Below are 21032 nucleotides of genomic sequence, written 5' to 3'. Positions count from 1 at the left end.
GTTATTCTTTGTTTTCATCATTCTTTGCTTTTCCTTCTCTTATGTTAGTCTTTGTTTTTATCTATTCTTCATCATTTTTTCTTTCTGTCTTTCCTTGTGTTTCCTTTTTTTTTACCTTCTTTTATGTTATTCTTTGTTTTCATTATTCTTTGCTTTTTCCTTCTCTTATGTTATTCTTTGTTTTTATCATTCTACCACTTTCTCTTTCTGTCTTTCCTTATGTTATTCTTTGTTTCTTTCTTCTATCCCATTCTCTTTCTGTCTTTCGGCCTTATGTTATTCTTTGTTTATTATTCTATCACCTTCACTTATGTTATTCTTTGTTTTTATCGTTCTATCATTTTCTTCCTACCATTCCTTATGTTATTCTTTGTTTGTCTATCTTTCATCTTCTCTTTTGTCTTTTCATTATCTATTCTTTATCATTTTCTCTTTCTGTCTTTCCTAATGTTATTGTTTGTTTCTTCCTTCTATTCTTATGTTATTCTTTGTTTTTATTATTCTTTGTTTCTTCCTTCTATCACCTTTTCTTATATAATTCTTTGTTTTTATCATTCTATCACTGAGTTTCTCCTTGTTATTCTTTGTTTCTTCCTTTGGTGGTTGGAAAAAAGCGGTTGTTTGTTGTTAGACGCCACAAAGAAGTTGCAATTTGAGAGTGATGGCATGTTGTTGGAGAGGTGAGTATGGAATTGATGGTAAAAGATAGGCACAGAGTGCGCTAGGTGATGTAAGCAATTCGAGCGTTGTAAATATCTAAATCACCTTTCATACAAAGCCAAAGGGGGGGGGGGGAATAACTGATCTTTACATCTACAGAGCTATCAAGTGTCATGCATTATGCGAGACAGTCACGCATCGAGGGTCTGAAAACGCTGTCAGGCATGGCAACCATTTTAGTCACGCATCAGGGCCCGACTGGGAAAAAAGGGGGAAAAAAAAGGTAGTAATTGCTAGAGTACGTACTGGCAGACCGTCTTGAGGCCTCATCAGCTTGCTCCTAGCAGAGTTCGTGTACGTATATCGCATGCACGTAGCATGAATGCAGGCCGGCTATCACGTCACGTCATGCGCGCGTACGATTTCGAAACGTACCCTATACCCTTGCCCTCGCGCGCCGAGTCATGAAAATGTCATGTAGATCTATAGCTGATCTTTGAACTTGGCATCTTTGCATCAAGTGCAAGAATTTTTTGAAAAACATTACACTATTTACAGACTTAGAAAAAGGAAGACAAAGAAATTAAGAAATAAATTAACATCAAAGCAATTAATGTGAACATTTGACACACCGACACTGTCAGTGTCACACCTTGCGAGATCAAAATTATTGGAAAAGAAAGATGGACCTTGGAAGACAGATAGACCTGGCCTGAAATCTCGACTGTAGATCTCTGCATTTTTCCAGTACATCCGGTAATCAGGTTATAAGTTAAAGGGGGTAGAAAACGAAATCATGATGCATCAATATTACACATTGCCATTACATTACCACTAATTACTGCGTTGTTGGTGTGCGGACAGTCCGACACGTACATGTACATGTACGTATCCAACCACCAGGGAGATCTCCCCTAGGCAAGAATCATTAGTGAATCATGAATGCCTGATCATGATAGTGATACAACTAGGCCTAACATTTTATATTTGAAATAGACTAACCTTATTCTAGTCTCATCAGGTTTGCAAAGACATCATGTCGTCGTCTTCAATCTTAATCTACTGCTACTGAAGAAACATCGGATCTTTAAAAAAAAAACATGCTGAATCGAACCCGGAAGCGAGATGGTGCGGAGCGGCAGTGCAGTAGCCTACCAGGTAAGTGCACATTTCTGGCAGAAAAATGGCGAATGGGTGAGTCGCGCGGGATAGGGACAAATATAGAAACTGAGCGAATGAAGGGGGGAATCCCCGGCTGCGCGTTTTCTTCTATCTGAACTACGTTCGCGCGGGGTACAGTGTTGGTGTTGACAGTAGACCTTTTGAGGGATTGGTCGACCACGGCTTCGCTACAAGGACACGATCAAGCGGAGGCAAATTGAAATCAAGACTTAGACAACTGCTGCAGGCCAGCGAGATGTGGAGAACATAGAGTAAAGTAAAGCACTGTATTAAGTGAAAATGAAGGCGGTCACAGACAGCTACTACAGACCTTTTGTAAGAAATTTTTTTTTTTTTTTTTTTTTTTAATAATAAGCCAGTTCACGGTTGCAGTCTGAGCATGAGCAGATAAAGGTCATTGCAGAACAAATTTTGAAATACACGTAGACGAAATACTGGATACGTGTTCATGAAAGTTATGTAACATTATTCATTCATGCACATTCAGTGCCATCCATGATACACAGGTGGAAGTATTCTTTGAAAAGGGGAAACAAAGGCTATTTATATAGCACCTCCATCGTTGTAGGAGTGATTATTTCAAAATGTAAAAAGTGGGACCTCTTCATGTTTTTAAGATCTGTGGTTATTCGGGGTCATTGCAGTAATGTGCTAACCGTGAACTGGTCTATTTAAAATAAAAATCAACGACATCGCATATTTACAATAATCAATAAAGTAAATGGATGTATACAGAACACGGTAGTCGGGTACAACACAGGACAACACAACACAAAACAGCACAACACAAATGCCTCATTCTAGTCAGTTACATTTTGTACAGTAAGCTCACCTTGACATGCATCAACGTTTAATATCATGTAAGAAAACCGAGACTGGTCTCGTCAAGGAGATCCTCCACTGAAATACAGTAATATTAACAATAGAATAACATAATTGACAATAAGAAAGTATACAGTTTATTAAATACCAAGGGACCAAAATTATACAAGAAAAAAGTGTCCATTTCCTAAAGTGGGAGCTCAGTTTACCTTTCTCAAGTTCTCTGCTTTTTTAAATTCAATTTTCTGTTTCATATTTACAAAAGAAAGAAAGACCTGGAAATTCAATTTACCTCTTGAAATTTAGATCAAATAATATAAAATTTGAGGCGCAGGAATAAAAAAAATAATACAAAGACTGCCACCACTACCAAATATATGAGCGTACTCAAAGTACAGCGTTGTCTCCTTCGTCATAAATTATTATCAATATAATCTGGAACCTTTTTCCATATTGGAGCAACTACGTACTGTGCATTTACTGTAAGAAAGCTACAAGGGGAATCACATTGACTGATATATATTCTTGAAAAAAAATCTTCTTTTAAATATGAGAGTCTTATATACGATATCATTAATTTGCAAAAGGCCGCGCGGAATATTACCCCTCCCCCCCCCCCTCCCCGAGGATAATTACCCGCACACCCCTGAAAATACCTAGGACAACCCCCCCTACCCTGATATTAATTTGGTTTTAATAAAAGCACAATTTTTATGGGGGGGGGGGTGATTGTCCACGGGGGTAATTGTCCTCGGGGTGGGGAGGGGGTGGTTGTACTTGGGGAGTAATGCCGGAGTGTTGGCTCAGTCAGTAGAGCGTCCGCCTCACAACCGGGAGGTCGTGGGTTCGAAACCCGGCCGCGTCATACCAAAAGACGTTAAAAGATGGGAGTTGTTGCTACCTTGTTTGGCGTTCAACAATAAGGGATAGAGCAACGTCGATCTGGCGCTGCTCAGTGGCTGCCGGGCTCATGATCAATTGGGCAAAAAGAATTTCCGTTTCGGTTTAATAAAATTTGGAGTGGACTATTAGGCTATTATTATTATTATTATTATTATTAATTTTTCCGCGGAGTATGGTCCTTGGGAGTTGTCTTCCGGGGGCTGATTTTCCGGGGTGTTGTACTCCTTGAGGGTAATTTTCAAGGGGGCGATTGCCCGGCCCCCCCCCCCCCCCACTCAGTGTTATTTAGGGTACGCATATGCTCGTACCCTCTTTTTGAAAGCACCCCCTATCTGAGGCCTGCCAACATTTCCGAACCCCCCTTTCGCGGGCTTTTCGCGGGCTTTTCCTGCCTTGGAGACCCCCCTAAATCAGGAAAAATGCTCAATGTACCCCCCTAAATTCGGAATAATTTCTCAGGAGTCCAACGAGATGAGAGAAAAAAAAGAAAAACACCCCCTTTTTAAAGAAATCTCCGGGTGAAAAGTCAAATACACCCCTTTTTTTACAATTCTCGGGCCGGACTTTGTCGCACGAAAAGTACCCCTTTACCGGACATTTTGGCAACACGCATGCGGTCATTCCGACCTCTGAGTGGGGGGCCGGGGGCGATTGTCTAGGGGAAAAAATAGTGCTTACCCCCCCCCCCCCCGCTTATTCACCAGCTGGTTGATATTCCCCGCCAACTATTTTCTCACGAATTGGGCAAAACGAAATAAAAAGTAGTGCTCCTTACCCCCCCCCCCCCCCCCCCCCCCCCATCTCCCCGCTTATTCACCAGCTGTCAGATATTCGCCTCTAAATAATTGTCACGAATTGGTGACATAAAAATACTGCTCCTTATCCCCCTTACCCCCGCCCCAGGCGCGCCGGAAGCAGTTTGGGATTGGGGGGGAGGGGGGAGTAGGGGGAGGGGGAGGGGGAGTGGAGGAGGGGGAGGGGGAACATTCCAGGGAGCTCACCTTCCAGGGACAGTGGCGTAATGAGCAAAAACGTTTGGAAGGAGGGGGGCAGAAGAAAAATCTGCATCACTCTTACACTTTACATGCAGGCCCTGCGGAACGTTTTTCAAAGTGGAGTATTAAAGATCAGGTAGAGCGTAAATTGGCGCGGGGTCATGGGCCTGAGCCCAGGCAAGGGATCAAGGGGCTGAGCCCCCGGAAGCTCAGGCCTTTTAGGTATTAAATTACGGTCAGATAAGCATATTTAGATACCTAATATGTGACACTGGCAGGTCACTAATTGCGGGGAGTCCAGGGGGCAGAGCCCCAAAAGATCAGATGTTTTATGTATTTAATTACGGTTAGATGAGCATCCAGGGTCCCTCTTTAAGGCCACTATGGTCCGGGGGTAGAGCCCCCTGTAGCTCAGAGCTTTTAGATATTTAACTACGGTCAGATAAGCATCCAGGGGCCTGCCTTAGGGCCGTTGGTGGGGTCCAGGGGGCAGAGCTCCCGGAAGCTCAGGGGTTTTAGGTATTTAATTACGGTCAGATAAGCATCCAGGGGCCCGCCTTAGGGCCATTGGTGGGGTCTAGGAGGCAGAGCCCCCAGGAAGCTTGGGGTTTTAGGTATGTAATTTACGGCCAGATGGGCATATTTTGATACCTCATTATTTTGTGACATTGGCAGTTCACTTTTTGTTTCTCTCTCTCTATCTTTCTTTTTGTCTGTAACATATTTTTTCAGAAAGTGAGGGGGGCTCGAGCCCCTGAGCCCAGGCGCGGATCCAGGATTTCTTAGGGAAGGGGGCCCAACTTTTTTTTTTTTTTTGCTCCCGAAAATTTGAAAAACGCGCCGGCCAAAAATTCGCTCAGTGGGTGGGGGGGGGGGGGGGGGGGGGGGGTAGTGAGCACATATTTTATTTTTTGGATCCTCAAAAAAAATTCAATTTGCACCCCCCCCCCCTTGAGCGCCAGGGGGGGGGGGGACCCAACCCCCAAAAAAGGTAAAAATCACGTGATTTTACATGATTTTTTCCCCTGGATCCGCCACTGCCTGAGCCCAGCCGTTTTGCAGGCCCTGACATGAAAGCTTCTAAATAAGCATATTTTTCACTCCACTGTAAATTTGGGAATTTCTAATTTTCCATCAAACGCATAAAAAGGCAGGACTTACAAAAAAAAATGGAAAAAATACCGGAAAATCGTGTCATTTCAGCAACATTTGTAAATCACTGGTATCGAATAAGAAATACCCTGGGTATAGTTACAGTATAACAGCCCCGATGCAAATATCAATTGAATAATAACTTAGGCAACTCCAAGATTTTTTTTTTTTACTTAGTGTTCTTATTAGTACTATGTTTTGTCCTTTTGTAGGGAAGCACAGTTAACCATGCCCAAAACCTCGAAGGGAATTAGATCGTCGTGCCTAGGCTAAAGGGCTAAATTTGACCAGGGAACTATCTCTTGCCCTTTTTTTTATAATTTAGTGAGCGATTGGAGAGGGCTACGATTTTTAGGTTTAACCGCTCGTATCACATTGGGTACCATAATTATAGATGCACACTACAGTATATTAGGCACGATATTTATTCATTTAAGCAAATTAAAGACCCACCTTTTTCATCCTCATATCAAACTTAAATCTTCTCTGTACCATATAAGATCAAGAATAGCATACTAGGTATAGGAGACGTACAGGCAGTATAAATATTAAGTGGTAAAAATGTGTATTATTTCTTGTTCCGTACTGGATTCTCGGTATGATATCGACTATGGAATACGTGTCATCATCATTATTAGTAATTATTATCATTGTTATTATCAATAATATTATTATTATTAGAAGTAGAAGTAGTAGTAGTATTAATAGTAGTAGTAGTAGTAGTAGTAGTAGTAGTAGTAGTCAGTGGCGGATCCATGGTGGATTCCATTTCAATACATTTTGTTTTCATTTGATTTTATTCACTGAGCAAATTATCGGCCGGCGCGATTTTAAAATTTTCGGGAGCCAAAAATAAATAAATTAGTGCTCACTACCCCTCCCCCCCCCCCCCCTCCCCACTGAGCGAATTATCGGCCCGCTATTTCGCCGCTAAATATTTTCTCACGAATTGGGCCCCCTCCCCTGCCGCCGACTGGATCCGCCCCTGGTAGTAGTAGTAGCAGTAGTAGTAGTATAGTAGTATCGTATAGTATTAGAAGTAGTAGTATATAGAAGTAGTATTAATAGTAGTAGTAGTAGCAGTAGCAGTAGTAGTAGGAGTAGTAGTAATAGTAGTAGTAGTAATAGTATAGTAGTAGTAGTAGTAGTAGCAGTAGTAGTAAAAGTAGTAGTAGTAGTAGAAGTAGTAGCAGCAGTGGTAGTAGTAGTGGTAGTAGTAGTAGTAGTAGTAGTAGTAGTAGTAGTAGTAGTAGTAGTAGTAGTAGTAGTATTAGTAGTAGTAGTAGTAGTAGTAGTAGTAGTAGTAGTAGTAGTAGTTGTTGTAGTAGTATTCTCCTCATCATTATAATTAAAATATACAAAAAGACCAATTGCTGGACGAATAAATAAAATCAAATGAAATCAAAATTATTGGAATAAAATCCACAATTTTGGAGAATGTACATGCAAAAGTATCAGAAGTATCAAACATTTTCATAATGGGTTACAAGTGAATTGTTGATCAATATGCAATAAAAATAAGAGAAGCAAATACAGTTTGATAATAACTTTTCTTGATAATCACTAGTAATTATAAAAGAAATATCAAACCAAGTTAAAGTGAATAGTCGAATTTCAGATCATCATTAAAACAAGAAAACAAAAGCAGAAGAGTAATAATAGCAGGAAAGAACATAAGTTTCATCTAGGAAAAAAGTTGATGTCGCCATACCGCAAAATTCTTCCTATAATTACAAAATACTTTGAAACAAGTATTCCTAAATCTATCAGCCAACATGTTACTGATAGAGGTGATATAAATCTTAATCATTATATTGCATTGTTATACAAAAAATTCTTCGAATTAACTGCAATGACATGAGAGGGATGATTCCATTTGTCTTTTTGACAACTCTCAGAAAATGTACTCTTTTGTGCAATACGGCAGTTTTAGACTCGTGAAGGCGGCCAAACTCAGCGTTCAATGGCACAAATCTTGTAGCTTTCTGGAGGCATAGAGAGCCCAGGGTGACCTCGCATGCTGTGGGTTGGTTGGTCGGGAGGAAGCTTGAATTCGAATTGCTGGAAGAGGTTGGTGAAGAGCAAAAATGATTCCATCTTGGCAAGTTGCACACCCAGGCAATCACGACGGCCTGCCAGGAGAGGAGGAAAATGCCGATATCTAGTAAATTGATGAATGGGAAAATTATTGTAACCATTCTTTTTCTCATTAGTCATTTAGTCATTTACTAGAATGCAGACACCATTTCTGCAATAATCTATAACGCAATCCGCCCAATGCCCCCTCGCATGGTGGATTCGCTTACAAGTAATTGAAATAACTATCAACACGATGTGAGAACCTTTGGCACAGACTTGAAAACGATCAATACCTCAAACCCTTCACTTTTCATTTTTTTCAAAGAGTTGCTTTTACTTTTGCCCATACAACGCTTGCATAATATTGTGAGTATCAGGTGTAGATCATACAGTATATACTGGTCCCACTTTAAACTGTTTTCAAGCTCTAATTGTCTCTCATGGGAGAACTCTACTATGATAGCATATGGGAGGAAATGGGCGAAATATGAACGGTTTATGAGGATTGATGATATACAATAACGAGTTCATTCCCTAAGGAGAACACGGGCTATCTTACCAATGCTGAATGGCATCCAAGCCTCGTTCTTCACGACTGTTTGACCATCAGCACTGAGAAATCTGTCTGAGTTGAATAGCTGAGGATCACACCACTCCTTGGGATCATGATGAACAGCCCACAGGTTAGGGATAACGATGGTCCCCTTGGGTATGGTATAAGGTCCAATGGAGACATCTGCAGACGTCATGTGAGGCAGAGCGACCGGGAGGACTGGACGGATGCGCATAACCTCCATCAGGGTGGCGTCGCAGTAGGGAAGGTTTGGGCGGTCACTGGTGTTTGGTTGTCGGCCACGCCCAACAACTGCATCCAACTCACTTTGTACCTATTGGTGGAAGAAAAAAAAAACCCGATACGCATATTTTAACAAGATGTCTGCTCACTTGTCGGAAAATGTTATTCTTTATTGTAAATAATTATGCAGGTTCTTAGCATTCATAGGTCACCCTGTCAAGCTATTCTCTCTCAGTCATTCTTTCCCTTTTGTTCTCTCCTTTCTCTTTCTCTCTTTCTTTCTCGTATGTCTTGTAAAGTCCATGATCTAGTGATATCATGATGTTAGTGCTTGTACTTATACTTGATGAATAAGATCAATCAATCGATAATTCAATTAATCAATCAATCAATCATTCTATACCTTCTTCTGAACATCCGGGTAAACAGCTAGGTAGAGTATCGCCCATGACGTCACCACCGCTGTGGTTTCAGTACCCGCGGCAAAGAAATCCAAAACAATCCTCCAGAACGTGTCCATGGAGTAATCTTTCGAGATGTCGTGTGCTAGGAACGCGTCAACGAAGTCCCGGATATTATCTTTCTGGAAAGTTTCTTGATGGTTGTAGAGATGAGACATGATGAAGTCCCTTAGCTTGAACGTGCAATCGCGGTAGGGTTTGTACCACGGAGTATGAACAAGTGATTCAAAGACATTAACTGGATCAGTATCTGAGACGAGGCTAAAGATATCCACCATTGCCTGCATAGCTCCAATAAATTCGGGATCGTCGTACTCATATCGGCGACCGAAGACTAGCTGAACTATGATGTTAGCAGTTGCTTTGTTCAACAAAGCCGATGGATCCATGGGTTCGCCATGTAGAGCCTTGATTTCCTCAGCCAGATAACGAGCCTCAAGGTTGATCTGAGGGACAAGGCTCTTCTTACCAAAGCCAAAGGAGCGAAGAGCAGGAAGAGAGAATTTTCGCTGGTCATCCCATGGCTTGCCATTACTCCAAACAATGGCAGCTGTAAGAAGATGAAGCAGATTTGGTTTAAAATAATACAGACACAAACAGCCTCAACTCTGTTTGCCTTCATATCTCATTGAATTTTGTAAGTAAGAAAAATGTCTACGTTTGCAAGGTTAGTTTCCTTTTACATCGTAAAGGTTATACTTTATTATATACAAATTTCATATACGCCTTTTTGAGAAACCACAAGCGGGATGCGGTATAAAGGCCTACTTTACCATTCTTTTCAGCATCTGGAATTCCCCATCTGATATGCCCTGGTACGAATCGGTCTGAAAAGAATTCTCCTGACTTCACCAGAGCTTGTTTCATACTCGCCCTGTCGTTCAAGACAACAAAGAGAAACGGGCCTCGCCGAACGCTGAAAACGGGCCCATACTTCCTCGCCAAATCCACGAAAGCCTCATGAATTAGACCCGAGTCGAATCGGTATCCGATGATTGGCAGCGACCATGGACCGGGTGGAAGGTTTTTTGGACGCCGAACGAACCATAAACAGAAGAGAAACCCTAAAACTCCGAGTAATACTGACGTTGATGATAAGAAAAACATATTTAGTCTTTTACGAATGAAAATGACATTAAAATGATGAGTATACTATGAATAGTGTACGTAAATAATATCCCATCAAATCGTAGCGACGAATCTGTTAGGTCAACGCACAACACCAATGTTCGATATTGCCAATAAAAATTGATATAACAAACACTCCAGTGCGCTGTTCAAAGTAACAGACTGGCATTGATAACACCCTGTGACCTGTGATCTGGCATTTTCACAGGCATATAAAGATGACTCCGCATATTATCACGATGGCCTGGAAATTTATTTTGTGTTTTTCTCTCCATTCACCCAGTACGTACTTCATGTCAAAGTCCGGGGACATCAAAGTGCAGCGTGTAGCAGACAGAGTTCGAAATTGTAGTATGTACGCGATCTCCACTTTATTTTGTTGTAGGTACATATATTATATGTAATCATTGTTATTAATGATAAGGGATATATTATGATAATAATACAATCAAGATATTCTTTCTTTTCACATGATTTGCAGACATTATCACCTTTGAAGAATTAAAGTGAATGTCTAGACATCAGAATAAAGTTTTTGATAATTGATCATTCAAGTTTTGGCGCGGGAGACCGTGGTGGTTTATTTCTTACATATATTATTTTGTAATGTGTAAATGAATAGTACGTCAGGAAGACCCCTAGATGTTATGACGATGGCCTGGGAAGTTATTATGTTTTTTTTCTCCCTCTTTTATAGATGTAAAATGAGCTTTACCCATCACATACTTCGTGTCAAAGTGCAGCGTGTGGCAGGCAGTGTTCGAAATTGTAGTATACTCGATCTCCAGTTTCTTTTTGTTCAATAATTGTTCTTTCAATTGCTACTATGAATCCCCTGTTCGCGTATAAGAATTAAAAGACGGGTTACGTTTGTTGCTGATCGATTGCACATCGCTATTCAGTGCGTCCCCAAAAAAAACGAAACCGAGAATTATCGATGTTTTATCATAACTTAGTCGCATTTATAATTAAATAAATGACACATATTTGGAAGCTTAGATCATCCTCTTTCATTTGATGCAACTCATATGATGCATATTTTACGCATGAGTGATTAAAATGAATATGAAGAGAGGAAACCAAAAAGTCATTTGGCGGACGGTATCTGAATTGCAAAGAGAAAATCACATTTATAGCAAGTTGAGTTTCTACCCTTTCATATGACAACTCAATCAGGAAAAATGAGCAAGGAATGACAAAGTTCTGTTTATTTAAAGTAGTGCTTGCATTTCCATAATTTTAGCAAACGAATTCGTTTTCACTTGCTGCCTGCCGTAGCAAAAAGCAGAATAATAATATTGACAAAAGACTTAACTCCGTTTCGCTTACAATCAGCCATGCATAAAGTGTTTCGTCTACGGCTGATTGTCAACGAAACGGAGTTAAGTCTTTTGTTAATTCCGTTTGTTGCTACGGCAAGCAGCCAGTGAAAATGAAATTTGTGTCATTTATCAATTAGTATTGTGATTAAGTTATGATTAAACATCGATAATTCTCGGTTTCGTTTTTTCTGGGACGCACTGTTATACTAGTAACTCGTTTTATAGGAACATTTTACTCCACCAAACCAGGTCCCTCTTACGCCGTGTCATTTATTCAAAAAAAAAAAAAAAAATCACCTGGGGCAGTTGCCTCAGACATCAACACCTATTGTTCTTCGCCCCACCATGATTGGTGGGGTACAGAGAGAATATACACAGACGGCGGAATTAATTGGTTGGGTACGGAAGAATAAGGGGGCATGCATGCAAACTCAATCTAAATGCAAAGTCCAATCTGGTATATACCAAGTCAGTTTGAATAAAAGCATGCATGGCAAGACTAGAGAAAAAGGTCAAAAAAAGTTTGAGGAAAATCTGATAATGGGAAGGTATTGTCATAATCCAAAAAAAACGCGCGATTGGCAATTACTCTTTGACGCCTTGGCGTAATATGAGCCAACAATAATTTTGAGGGGGCTGAGCCAGGAAGAATTATATACGCCTCAGGGTATCAGTGCGTTGGATGTGGGGGGGGGGGGAGTTGTCACTCCACCCCTCCACTGATACACATACGTTACCTCCCCATAGCTAGCACATACGACGCACTGCATGCTTCTGTATAGCGGCGGCCAGTGGAGCCAGACGTAGTTTTCGGTCTATCCCCATATCCATCCCCCATGCCCGCCCCGTTCTCAACTTCTACAACACTCGCTAGCTGCATGCTACCCTCTGCCCTTTAGCCTGTTTTTAAACAAAACACATAACATTCCTAGGCCATGGTAGTTATCCATGCAGGGTCGCGTATTTTCCCATGTTGCTTCATTGCATGTTGCCATCTTGGAGAACTGAACAGCAATATGGTTTGAGAACGTTCATTCGGCGTCGATCGTTATACACAGACCTTTTACGCTTCGTATCAATTTTCGGATCTCATTCGTTTGTAAGAGAAAAGAAAAATGTTTTTCGCTGTTATCTACATCAATATTACTTGGAGCTTTGGTGTTTCTCATCTGTTTCTGGTTCGTTAGGCGTCCCAAACACCTTCCACCCGGTCCATGGACGCTCCCCATTATCGGATATCGATTCAAATCGGGTCATGTTCATGAAGCTTACGTAGAGTTGGCCAAAAAGTATGGACCTCAGGCGCGGATCCAGGATTTTCCAATAGGGGGGGCCGGAAATTTGAAAATTGCGCAGACCGTTTTTTCAACTCAACATACCAATACTGACAAGGTCATAATTATTAGAAGCACCATACCGGTACAATTTTTGACATTTTCATCGGGGGGGGGGGGGGGGGAGGGGAGGGGGGAGGGGGGCATAGCCTCTTGCCCGAAAAGTAATTTTCTGGTTTCACAATTCGAAATAGTGAGGCGAAGGGCGACCGAGCAACAATTTGAGCATAATATGTATTTTGTTAAAGTGTTATTTATTACCAAAATAAACTAGAAAAGATATCAAAACTCATATTCGGGGCAGTTTTCTATTCCCTCCCCCCCCCCCCCCCCCCATTACCCACGCGCGAAGCGCGGAAGCTTTGACCTTTCTTTAATTGTTAGAGAAAGAAGACGATTTGTTGTACCATTCTCGACTCTTAATCCTTGTCTGAATTCAGTTTCCTCCCGCCCGCGCGAAGCGCGGAAGCTTTGGCCTTTCATTAATATTATTAGAGAAAAAAAGAAGATTTGTTGTACCATTCTCGACTCTTAATCCTTGTTTGATTTCAGTTTTCCCCCCCTCCCGCGCGAAGCACGGAAACTTTGGCCTTTCGTAGTTTAATGAAATTATTAGAGAAAGATGATTCGTTGTTCCATTTTTCACTCTTAATCCTTCTCTGAATTGAGTTTTCCCCCCCCCCCCTCCCCCTCCCCCTCCCGCGCCAAGCGCGGAACCTTTGACGTTTTCTTTAATTATAAGGGAAAGGAGACGATTCTTTGTACTATTCTCGACTCTTAATCCTTGTCTGAATTCAGTTTTCCCCCCTTCCGCGCGAAATGATTCGTTGTTTGTTCCATTTTCGACTTTTAATCCTTCTCTGAATTGAGTTCCCCCCCCCCCCTTCCCGCGCGAAGCGCGGGAGATGTGACGTTTCATTACATTATAAGGGAAAGGAGACGATTCTTTGTACTATTCTCGACTCTTAATCCTTGTCTTAATTCAGTTTTTCCCCGCCCGCGCATAGCGCGTAAGCTTTGACGGTTCATAAAATTATTAGAGGAAGAAGACGAATCATTGTACCATTCTCGTCTTTTAATCCTTGTTTGAATTCAGTTTTTCACCTCCAGCGCGAAGCGCGGAAGCTTTGAAGTTCATTAATTATTAAAGAAAGAAGAAGATTTGTTGTACCATCCTCGACTCTTATTACTTGACTAAATTCAGCCCCCTCCCTCCCGCTCGAAGCACGGAAGCTTTGGCCTTTCATAGTTTAATGAAATTATTAGAGAGAAGAAGACGATTCTTTGTACCGTCCTCGACTCCTTATCTTGTCTGAATTGAGTGCCCCCCCCCCCTCCCGCGCGAAGCGCGATGCTTTGACGTTTCATTAAATTATAAGGGAAAGGAGACGATTCTTTGTACTATTCTCGACTCTTAATCCTTGTCTGAATTCAGTTTTTCCCCGCCCGCGCGTAGCGCGATAGCTATGACGGTTCATCAAACTATTAGAGGAAGAAGACGAATCGTTGTACCATTCTCGTCTCTTAATCCTTGTTTAAATTCAGTTTTCCCCCTCACGCGCAAAGCGCGGAAGCTTTAACGTTTCATTAATTATTAGAAAAATAAGAAGATTTGTTGTACCATTCTCGACTCTTATTACTTGACTAAAATCACCCCCCCCCCCCCTCCCTCCCACGCGAAGCACGGAAGCTTTGGCCTTTCATAGTTTAATGAAATTATTAGAGAAAGAAGACGATTCTTTGTACCGTCCTCGACTCCTTATCCTTGTCTGAATTGAGTGCCCCCCCCCCCCCCTCCCGCGCGAAGCGCGGAAGCTTTGATGTTTGATTAAATTATTAGAGAAAGAAGGCGATTCGTTGTACCGTTCACGACTCTTAATCCTTGTCTGAATTGAGTTTCCCCCCCCCCCCCCCTTCCGCGCGAAGCGCGGAAGCTTTGTCGTTTCATTAAATTATAAGGGAAAGGAGACAATTCTTTGTACCATTCTCGACTCTTAATCCTTGTCTGAATTCAGTTTTTCCCCGTCCGCGCGTAGCGCGTAAGCTTTGACGTTTTATTACAATATTAGAGGAGGAAGACTAATCGTTGTACCATTCTCGTCTCTTAATCCTTGTTTGAATTCAGTTTTCCTCCTCTCGCGGGAAGCGCGGAAGCTTTGACGTTTCATTAAATTATTAGAGAAAGAAGATGATTCGTTGCTCCATTCTCGTCTCTTAATCCTTGTTTGAATTCAGTTCCCCCCCCCCGCCCGCGCATAGCGCGTAAACTTCTGACGTTTCATTAAATTATTATAGACAAAAAGACGATTCGTTTTACCATTCCTTGTCTGATTTTAGTTGCCCCCCCCCCCCCCCCCGACCGAGCGAAACGCGGAAGCTTTGACATTTCATTAAACTATTAGAGAAAGAAGACGATTCGTTGTACCGTTCTCTATTTTCAATATAGTTTTGTGTAATCGGGCGAGGGCCGGGGCGTAGCGACCAAGCAAGATTTTGCAATGTTGAAATTATGCATTCTAGAAAATTCCGCTATGTTTCTTTCTAGCTATATTTCTAAATTTCCTGGGGGACATGTCTCCCTATCGGGCCCAGGATTGCCGCCCCTGTCCATGATTACTACCAACATGAGTTCAAATACAAGCATAAGCGAGTTGGTATGAGCTGAATCCAAATGAAGGGCAAAATAAGAGTTATGAAGCGGCCCTACCGTTAATTTAAAATTTGACTGTTGAGTATATAGCTTCTTTTTAAAAGACATCAAAAATATTGTGCCCTTTTCAAATTTCTCACTAAAGAGTGATGACCTTTGTAGCGCAGGGGCTGTTTTTTACGTTTAACTTTGAATCCGCGGCTCGAGATTTTATGCGGCAGGCCCGGCCCCCTCTATTCAATAACGTTTGCCAAGCCTTCTGGAATGACCCCAAATCTCCCGATTCAAGTTTTCCCTTATCCGTCGCTACTGTCACTTAGCGCCATTTCCTTGTCTTTCCCCCCTTTCTCACCGACTTTTCTCTCTCCCCCCCCCCCCCCCACCCGCTCAGTATAGGGTACGCACAATGTTCCCTCTCTTTGAAAGCACGTACCCCTCTATCTCCGGTGTAAGTCAGTACGGGCCGGATTTTGTGTATTACGGGCCGGACTTTGTTGCGTGAAAAAGTAACTCTTTATCGGAATTTTTAGGAACACAAATTCGGTTCCTCCGACCCCGGAGCGGGAGGGAGGGGGGGGGGGGGGGGGGAGTTGGGCTTTCTTCTTTATCTTTCATTTTCACTTTTCTCTTCTCTTCCCTTTTCTTTTCCCTTCTCCCTTCTTTTCTCTTCTCCTTTTTTCTTCTCCTCTTCTCCTTTTTTTTCTCTTCTTTTCTTCCTCTTTTTTTTTTCTTTTTTTTGCGCCGCCAATAGGGGGGCCGCGGCCGTTTCGGCCCCCCCCCCCTGGATCCGCCACTGGACATGTTTTCAGTATTCGGCGAGGCCCGTTTCTCTTTGTTGTATTGAATGACAGGGAAAGCGTGAAACAAGCTTTGGTAAAATCAGGAGAATTCTATTCAGACCGATCTGTGCCAGGACCAATTAACTGGACAATACCAGACGCTAAAAAGAAAGGTAACGTATACAGTTTTTAATAACATACAAGTACATGGAAATGGGTGCGCCGTTAAATAGCTTTAACTGAAGGGGGAGGAGCCGCACAAAACAACAAACAACAAATAACAAATAAATATATAAAAGTGAGAGAATTCTCAACTCTGACATGACAACGGGTGTTCCAGAATATATATATATTAATTTTCCGACAAACAATTACAAAAAGGAAATCTATTTACCAACAATCTTATAGATAACGCCAAGAATTGACAAATTTACCGATAATATCCATCAGGCGCGTCCACGGTGGGGGGGGGGGGGGGGGGGTTGGGGGGTTAAATCCCCCCCCCTCCCCTTCGGTATTTTTATGTGTGCATTTTTGAGGAAAAGCCCCCCCCCCCCTTTGGTTTTTTTTTAAAAAAATTATTAAAAAAGAAGAAAAAAAAATATACCAATGGCTGACCTAAAAAAGTTGACCTTACCCCCCCCCCCCCCCCAACGGAGCAAAATGTCAAATTTGCAAATTTCGAGACCCAAAAAAAGTGTCCTCTTAACCCCCCCCCCCCCCCCCCCCCCGCTTATTCAGCGGCTGGCTGAGTCGTTGCGAAATTTTCGGCCCGATAGACCCCCCCCCCCCCCTTGAAAAAATCCGCGCCTGATATCTATAATGACCATTGAGAAGGCGATAATAGTTCATCCTCTTCCCTACATGGAAATTAACGCTTTTTATCTAATTCATTTGGAATTCCATATGAAAGCAGCAATAGCATTTGATTAACAACGGATAAAGGGGGAGGGGGCGAGAGAGAGGGAGAGAGAGAGAAAGAGAGAGAAAGAGAGAGAAAGAGAGAGAAAGAAAAAGAAACAAGCGAATTAAATAGCACAATTCAAAAAAACATTGTCTTTCACATGATTGGTAATAACAGCTTCCACTTCATTTTTTGAGAGGGGGCGTTTCCAAAAAGCTCTTGTCCAAAACGGGTTTAAAAAGAAAGTTGGACCGAGGTCTAAGTTTATTCTTTTAAACGGAAAATTAGACCCCGGCACAGGTAACTTTTTATTTTCTTATGCCTCCCGCCAGTAAATATACTTTTTGGCACTGGGTTCTTGAGGGATCCTGTTTACAAACGCTGTAAACGTAAAACATCGAAGCTTTTTGTGTTGACAAATGAGTATCGCCCGTATTCGACTTAAATTTAAACCTGAAGTTTGGCTTGATTTTTTGTTCAAATGCGTTTTAAGAAAGGACGTTGGTATACAGGTATAGGGTCTAAGTGTCCCTTTGTTAAACGTGATTTAGAGCTACTGTTGGGTTGAACTGAATTGATAGAAAATAGGCCATTATGAGTTAAGAGTCATGGTTTTTTTTTTATTAGGGGAGGGGGTAGGTTTAAGGATATGGCCTTTGCTCTTGTCATCCATTTACAGCAATAAATGTAGTCTCACATATCTAGTATTATCATTTATTGTTCAATCGATTTCCTGTATCTTTCGTATGCATATAGCTTCCATTGTCTGGAGCAATGGCAAGTCATGGGTTGACTTACGGAAATTCTCTCTTCCTGCTCTTCGCTCCTTCGGCTTTGGTAAGAAGAGCCTTGTCCCTCAGATCAACCTTGAGGCTCGTTATCTGGCTGAGGAAATCAAGGCTCTACATGGCGAACCCATGGATCCATCGGCTGTGTTGAACAAAGCAACTGCTAATGTCATGGCTCAACTCATTTTTGGTCGCCGCTATGAATACGACGACGCCGAGTTTATTGAAATTCTACAAGTAATGGTGGACATTTTTGCCTTTGTTTCCGACAATGATCCAGTAAATGTATTCGAACCACTCATCCACACTCCATGGTACAAACCTTACCGAGATATGATGATCAAGCAAAATAAGTTTATTCACGCTCAACTCTACTTCCACTGAGAAACTTTCCAGAAAGACAACATCCGGGACTTCGTTGACGCATTCTTGGCAGACGACATCTCCAAAGAATACACCCTGGAGGATTTTGGGAGAATTGTACTGGATTTTTTCACCGCTGGTACAGATACCACAGCGGTGGTTACTTCATGGGCGTTGCTCTTCCTTTCTGTTCACTCAGACGTACAAAGGAAGGTACTAAAATAAATCTTGCATTATGATGGAAGCCGTTTCCGGGGCGACGATAAGCCTAATATCCTAATTTTAAAATCCATGATTTATTCAGAACAGTGATATGCCTAACTGTGTAATAATCTTGGTGAAACAAATTAATTCACTAGAGGAGTTTTCAGGGGAGGCAAGAAGTAAATTGTGATGGGGGAGTTTCTTTCCATCCCTCTTTCTCTATTATCCTCTTTCAAGCGATTGATATCGTGCATTTTGTACTATCAAACCTACGGATGTCATACATTTTAACATAATTTATCTATCAGGAACATTTTCAAAATGTTGATAAAATACGGGTGAATTAAGAGTCCTCGAATTCAACATTCGTTATGTTTATCTCAACAGGTACAAAATGAGTTAGATGCAGTTGTTGGGCGTGGCCGACAACCAGACACCAGTGACCGCCCGAATCTTCCCTACTGCGACGCCACATTGATGGAGATTATGCGCCTCCGTCCGGTCGTCCCGATCTCCCTGCCTCACATGACGTCTGCAGATGCCTCCCTTGGACCTTATACTATTCCCAAGGGGACCATCGTTGTCCCTAACCTGTGGGCTGTTCATCATGATCCCAAGGAGTGGTGTGATCCATACCTATTCAACCCGAACAGATTTCTCAGTGCTGATGGTCAAACAGTCGTGAAGAACGAGGCTTGGATGCCATTTAGCACTGGTAGGATACGTAGAATAGTATAACGGGAAGAAGTTTCAGCTCTGAAACTAATCATTAAAAGTCAATCATCACCTGTTTATATATATTTTTAAAAACGATATCCCGGTATGAATAGAAGTCGATTAGTGTAGATTATTTAGCATTTAAGACGTATACATGCCCTCACTGTTATTGGCGCCAATTAAAGTTGTTGTTATTTACTCTCACCTATTTATAACTAAAAACCTGCAGAATTATTCACCTACGTCTTCCTAACCAGCGTCCCGCGATTAGTCGACGCTTATATCATCTACCAAACATCAACGCCATCAAACCAGTGATTTCATTTTCCTAATATTATGACCGACGTTCTAGGAAAAAATGAAATCGGTGGGCTTATAGTGCCTATATACGTGTAGGTTTACGAGACATAAGCAAAATCAGCTTGATTTTTAGGTCGTATATCATTTCCCGGAAACCTCGACGAATTTGCCCTTGAAAACAGAGTTTTCTGTCAGGAATAGGAACTGTCAATTTTCTTCCAAAACGAAAATTGTCTTGAAAAAGTGAGAGGGATCAATTGTGGAAAATTGAAGGTAAGATCGGTTTTTAAGTTCTTGTTTTATTTCCTCTCCTGTCAGGCCGCCGTGATTGTCTGGGTATGCAACTCGCCATGATGGAGACATTTTTGCTCTTTACCAACCTCTTCCAGCAATTCGAATTCAAGCTTCCTCCCGACCAACCAACCCACAGCATGCGAGGTCACCCTGGTCTAACGATGCCTCCAGAAAGCTACAAGATTTGTGCCACTGAACGATGAATATCACCCGTATGCAGTAGAGAAGCCCAAAACAGCAGCTGTTACGACTAATTTCAGTTGTTCATTATCCTTCGTGGGCTCACCTTCATGTCTTTATCAAGCTATCATTTTCGCAACTTAGTAGTTTTAACAGATTTTTCTCAACTCATACATGACTGAATATAAAGTGTATGCGTGTGTGCTGGTCATAATTATTAGAACACCTCTGTAAAGAAAGACAGTTAATGAGAAAAAAAAAGATTTCTAGTTCTTAATTTACTTTCAAATCTTTTTATTGCTAAATTAAGTAATGGGCGTATTAGTATTACCAAGCTGTGAGAAACTCTGAGACAATTATGATGACCAGTTCTCGCAAGATTTAAGTCGAAATTTTCCCCCTAATCTTTTCTGGCCAAGGTTTTTACCAGCGGAAGAAGAATTATTCATATTGAATCGAATTGAATTGAATTTCTTTTCTTGTGCAAAAATGCAAATCAAATTACATTTAAGCAATATAACATAATTATACAAAATATAACAACATTTTTGAACTTGTATACAAAATAATAATAATAAATGATGACATTAAAACAAAATTTAACTGATAACACAATACCGATAATTATTCATTCAGAAAGTTGCAGAAGAAGAAGGGCGCTATTATGATAAGCGATTGCTTGATAGCGTGATGATTATACAAAAAATGATTGTGGTAAATGCAATGATGTTGATGGTAATGAATGATGATGGAAATGAAAATTAAAATATGCTGATGTAAATATGTCTGACACAGAAAACTTATATAGGCTGAGTATACGGAAGTTATAAAATATAGTGATGGATGCTTTATAGGAATCTACAAAATAATATTGAATATTAATTCAGCACTGGGAAAAGATCAAGTAATGTACTCTGATAGAAACGCTTTCTTCGTATTTAATTTAAATGAACTTAAGGTTTTAAATGATTTCATTAAGTCTGAGAGTGCATTCCGAAAGTGATTGCTATGGAGGTGTT

At 41.3% G+C, this 21032-nt stretch overlaps 1 protein-coding gene and 1 pseudogene across 1 annotated transcript; one reads left to right on the top strand and one right to left on the bottom strand.

Moving 5' to 3' along the window:
* Positions 1–7152: 7152 nt before the first annotated feature.
* On the bottom strand, positions 7153–10213 carry LOC763900 (cytochrome P450 2J2-like). The gene is made up of 4 exons (XM_001200025.3): positions 9824–10213; positions 8993–9600; positions 8353–8680; positions 7153–7846 (listed from the first exon to the last, which is right to left on the bottom strand). Exons 1-4 carry the CDS (start codon positions 10155–10157, stop codon positions 7668–7670), a joined length of 1449 nt encoding a protein of 482 aa, XP_001200025.2. The 5' UTR covers positions 10158–10213; the 3' UTR covers positions 7153–7667.
* Positions 10214–16389: 6176 nt separating this feature from the next.
* On the top strand, positions 16390–20207 carry LOC580073 (annotated as a pseudogene).
* The last annotated feature ends 825 nt before the right edge of the window (positions 20208–21032 follow it).

This window comes from Strongylocentrotus purpuratus, unplaced genomic scaffold (assembly GCF_000002235.5).
Source record: "Strongylocentrotus purpuratus isolate Spur 01 unplaced genomic scaffold, Spur_5.0 spur5_scaffold_15, whole genome shotgun sequence".
In the NCBI taxonomy this organism is placed as follows: Eukaryota; Metazoa; Echinodermata; class Echinoidea; order Camarodonta; family Strongylocentrotidae; genus Strongylocentrotus; species Strongylocentrotus purpuratus.
The sequence above is the reverse complement of the archived record's forward strand: the minus strand, read 5'-3'. Positions and strand labels throughout refer to the sequence as shown.

Excerpts from the sequence above, each read along its gene's own strand:
- LOC763900 (XM_001200025.3), bottom strand. The coding sequence starts at position 10,157 with ATGTTTTTCTTATCATCAACGTCAGTATTACTCGGAGTTTTAGGGTTT. Across the intron at positions 9,601-9,823 it reads TCCAGATGCTGAAAAGAATG|CTGCCATTGTTTGGAGTAAT; the intron begins GTAAAGTAGGCC and ends ATCTTCTTACAG. Across the intron at positions 8,681-8,992 it reads ACCCGGATGTTCAGAAGAAG|GTACAAAGTGAGTTGGATGC; the intron begins GTATAGAATGAT and ends TTCCACCAATAG.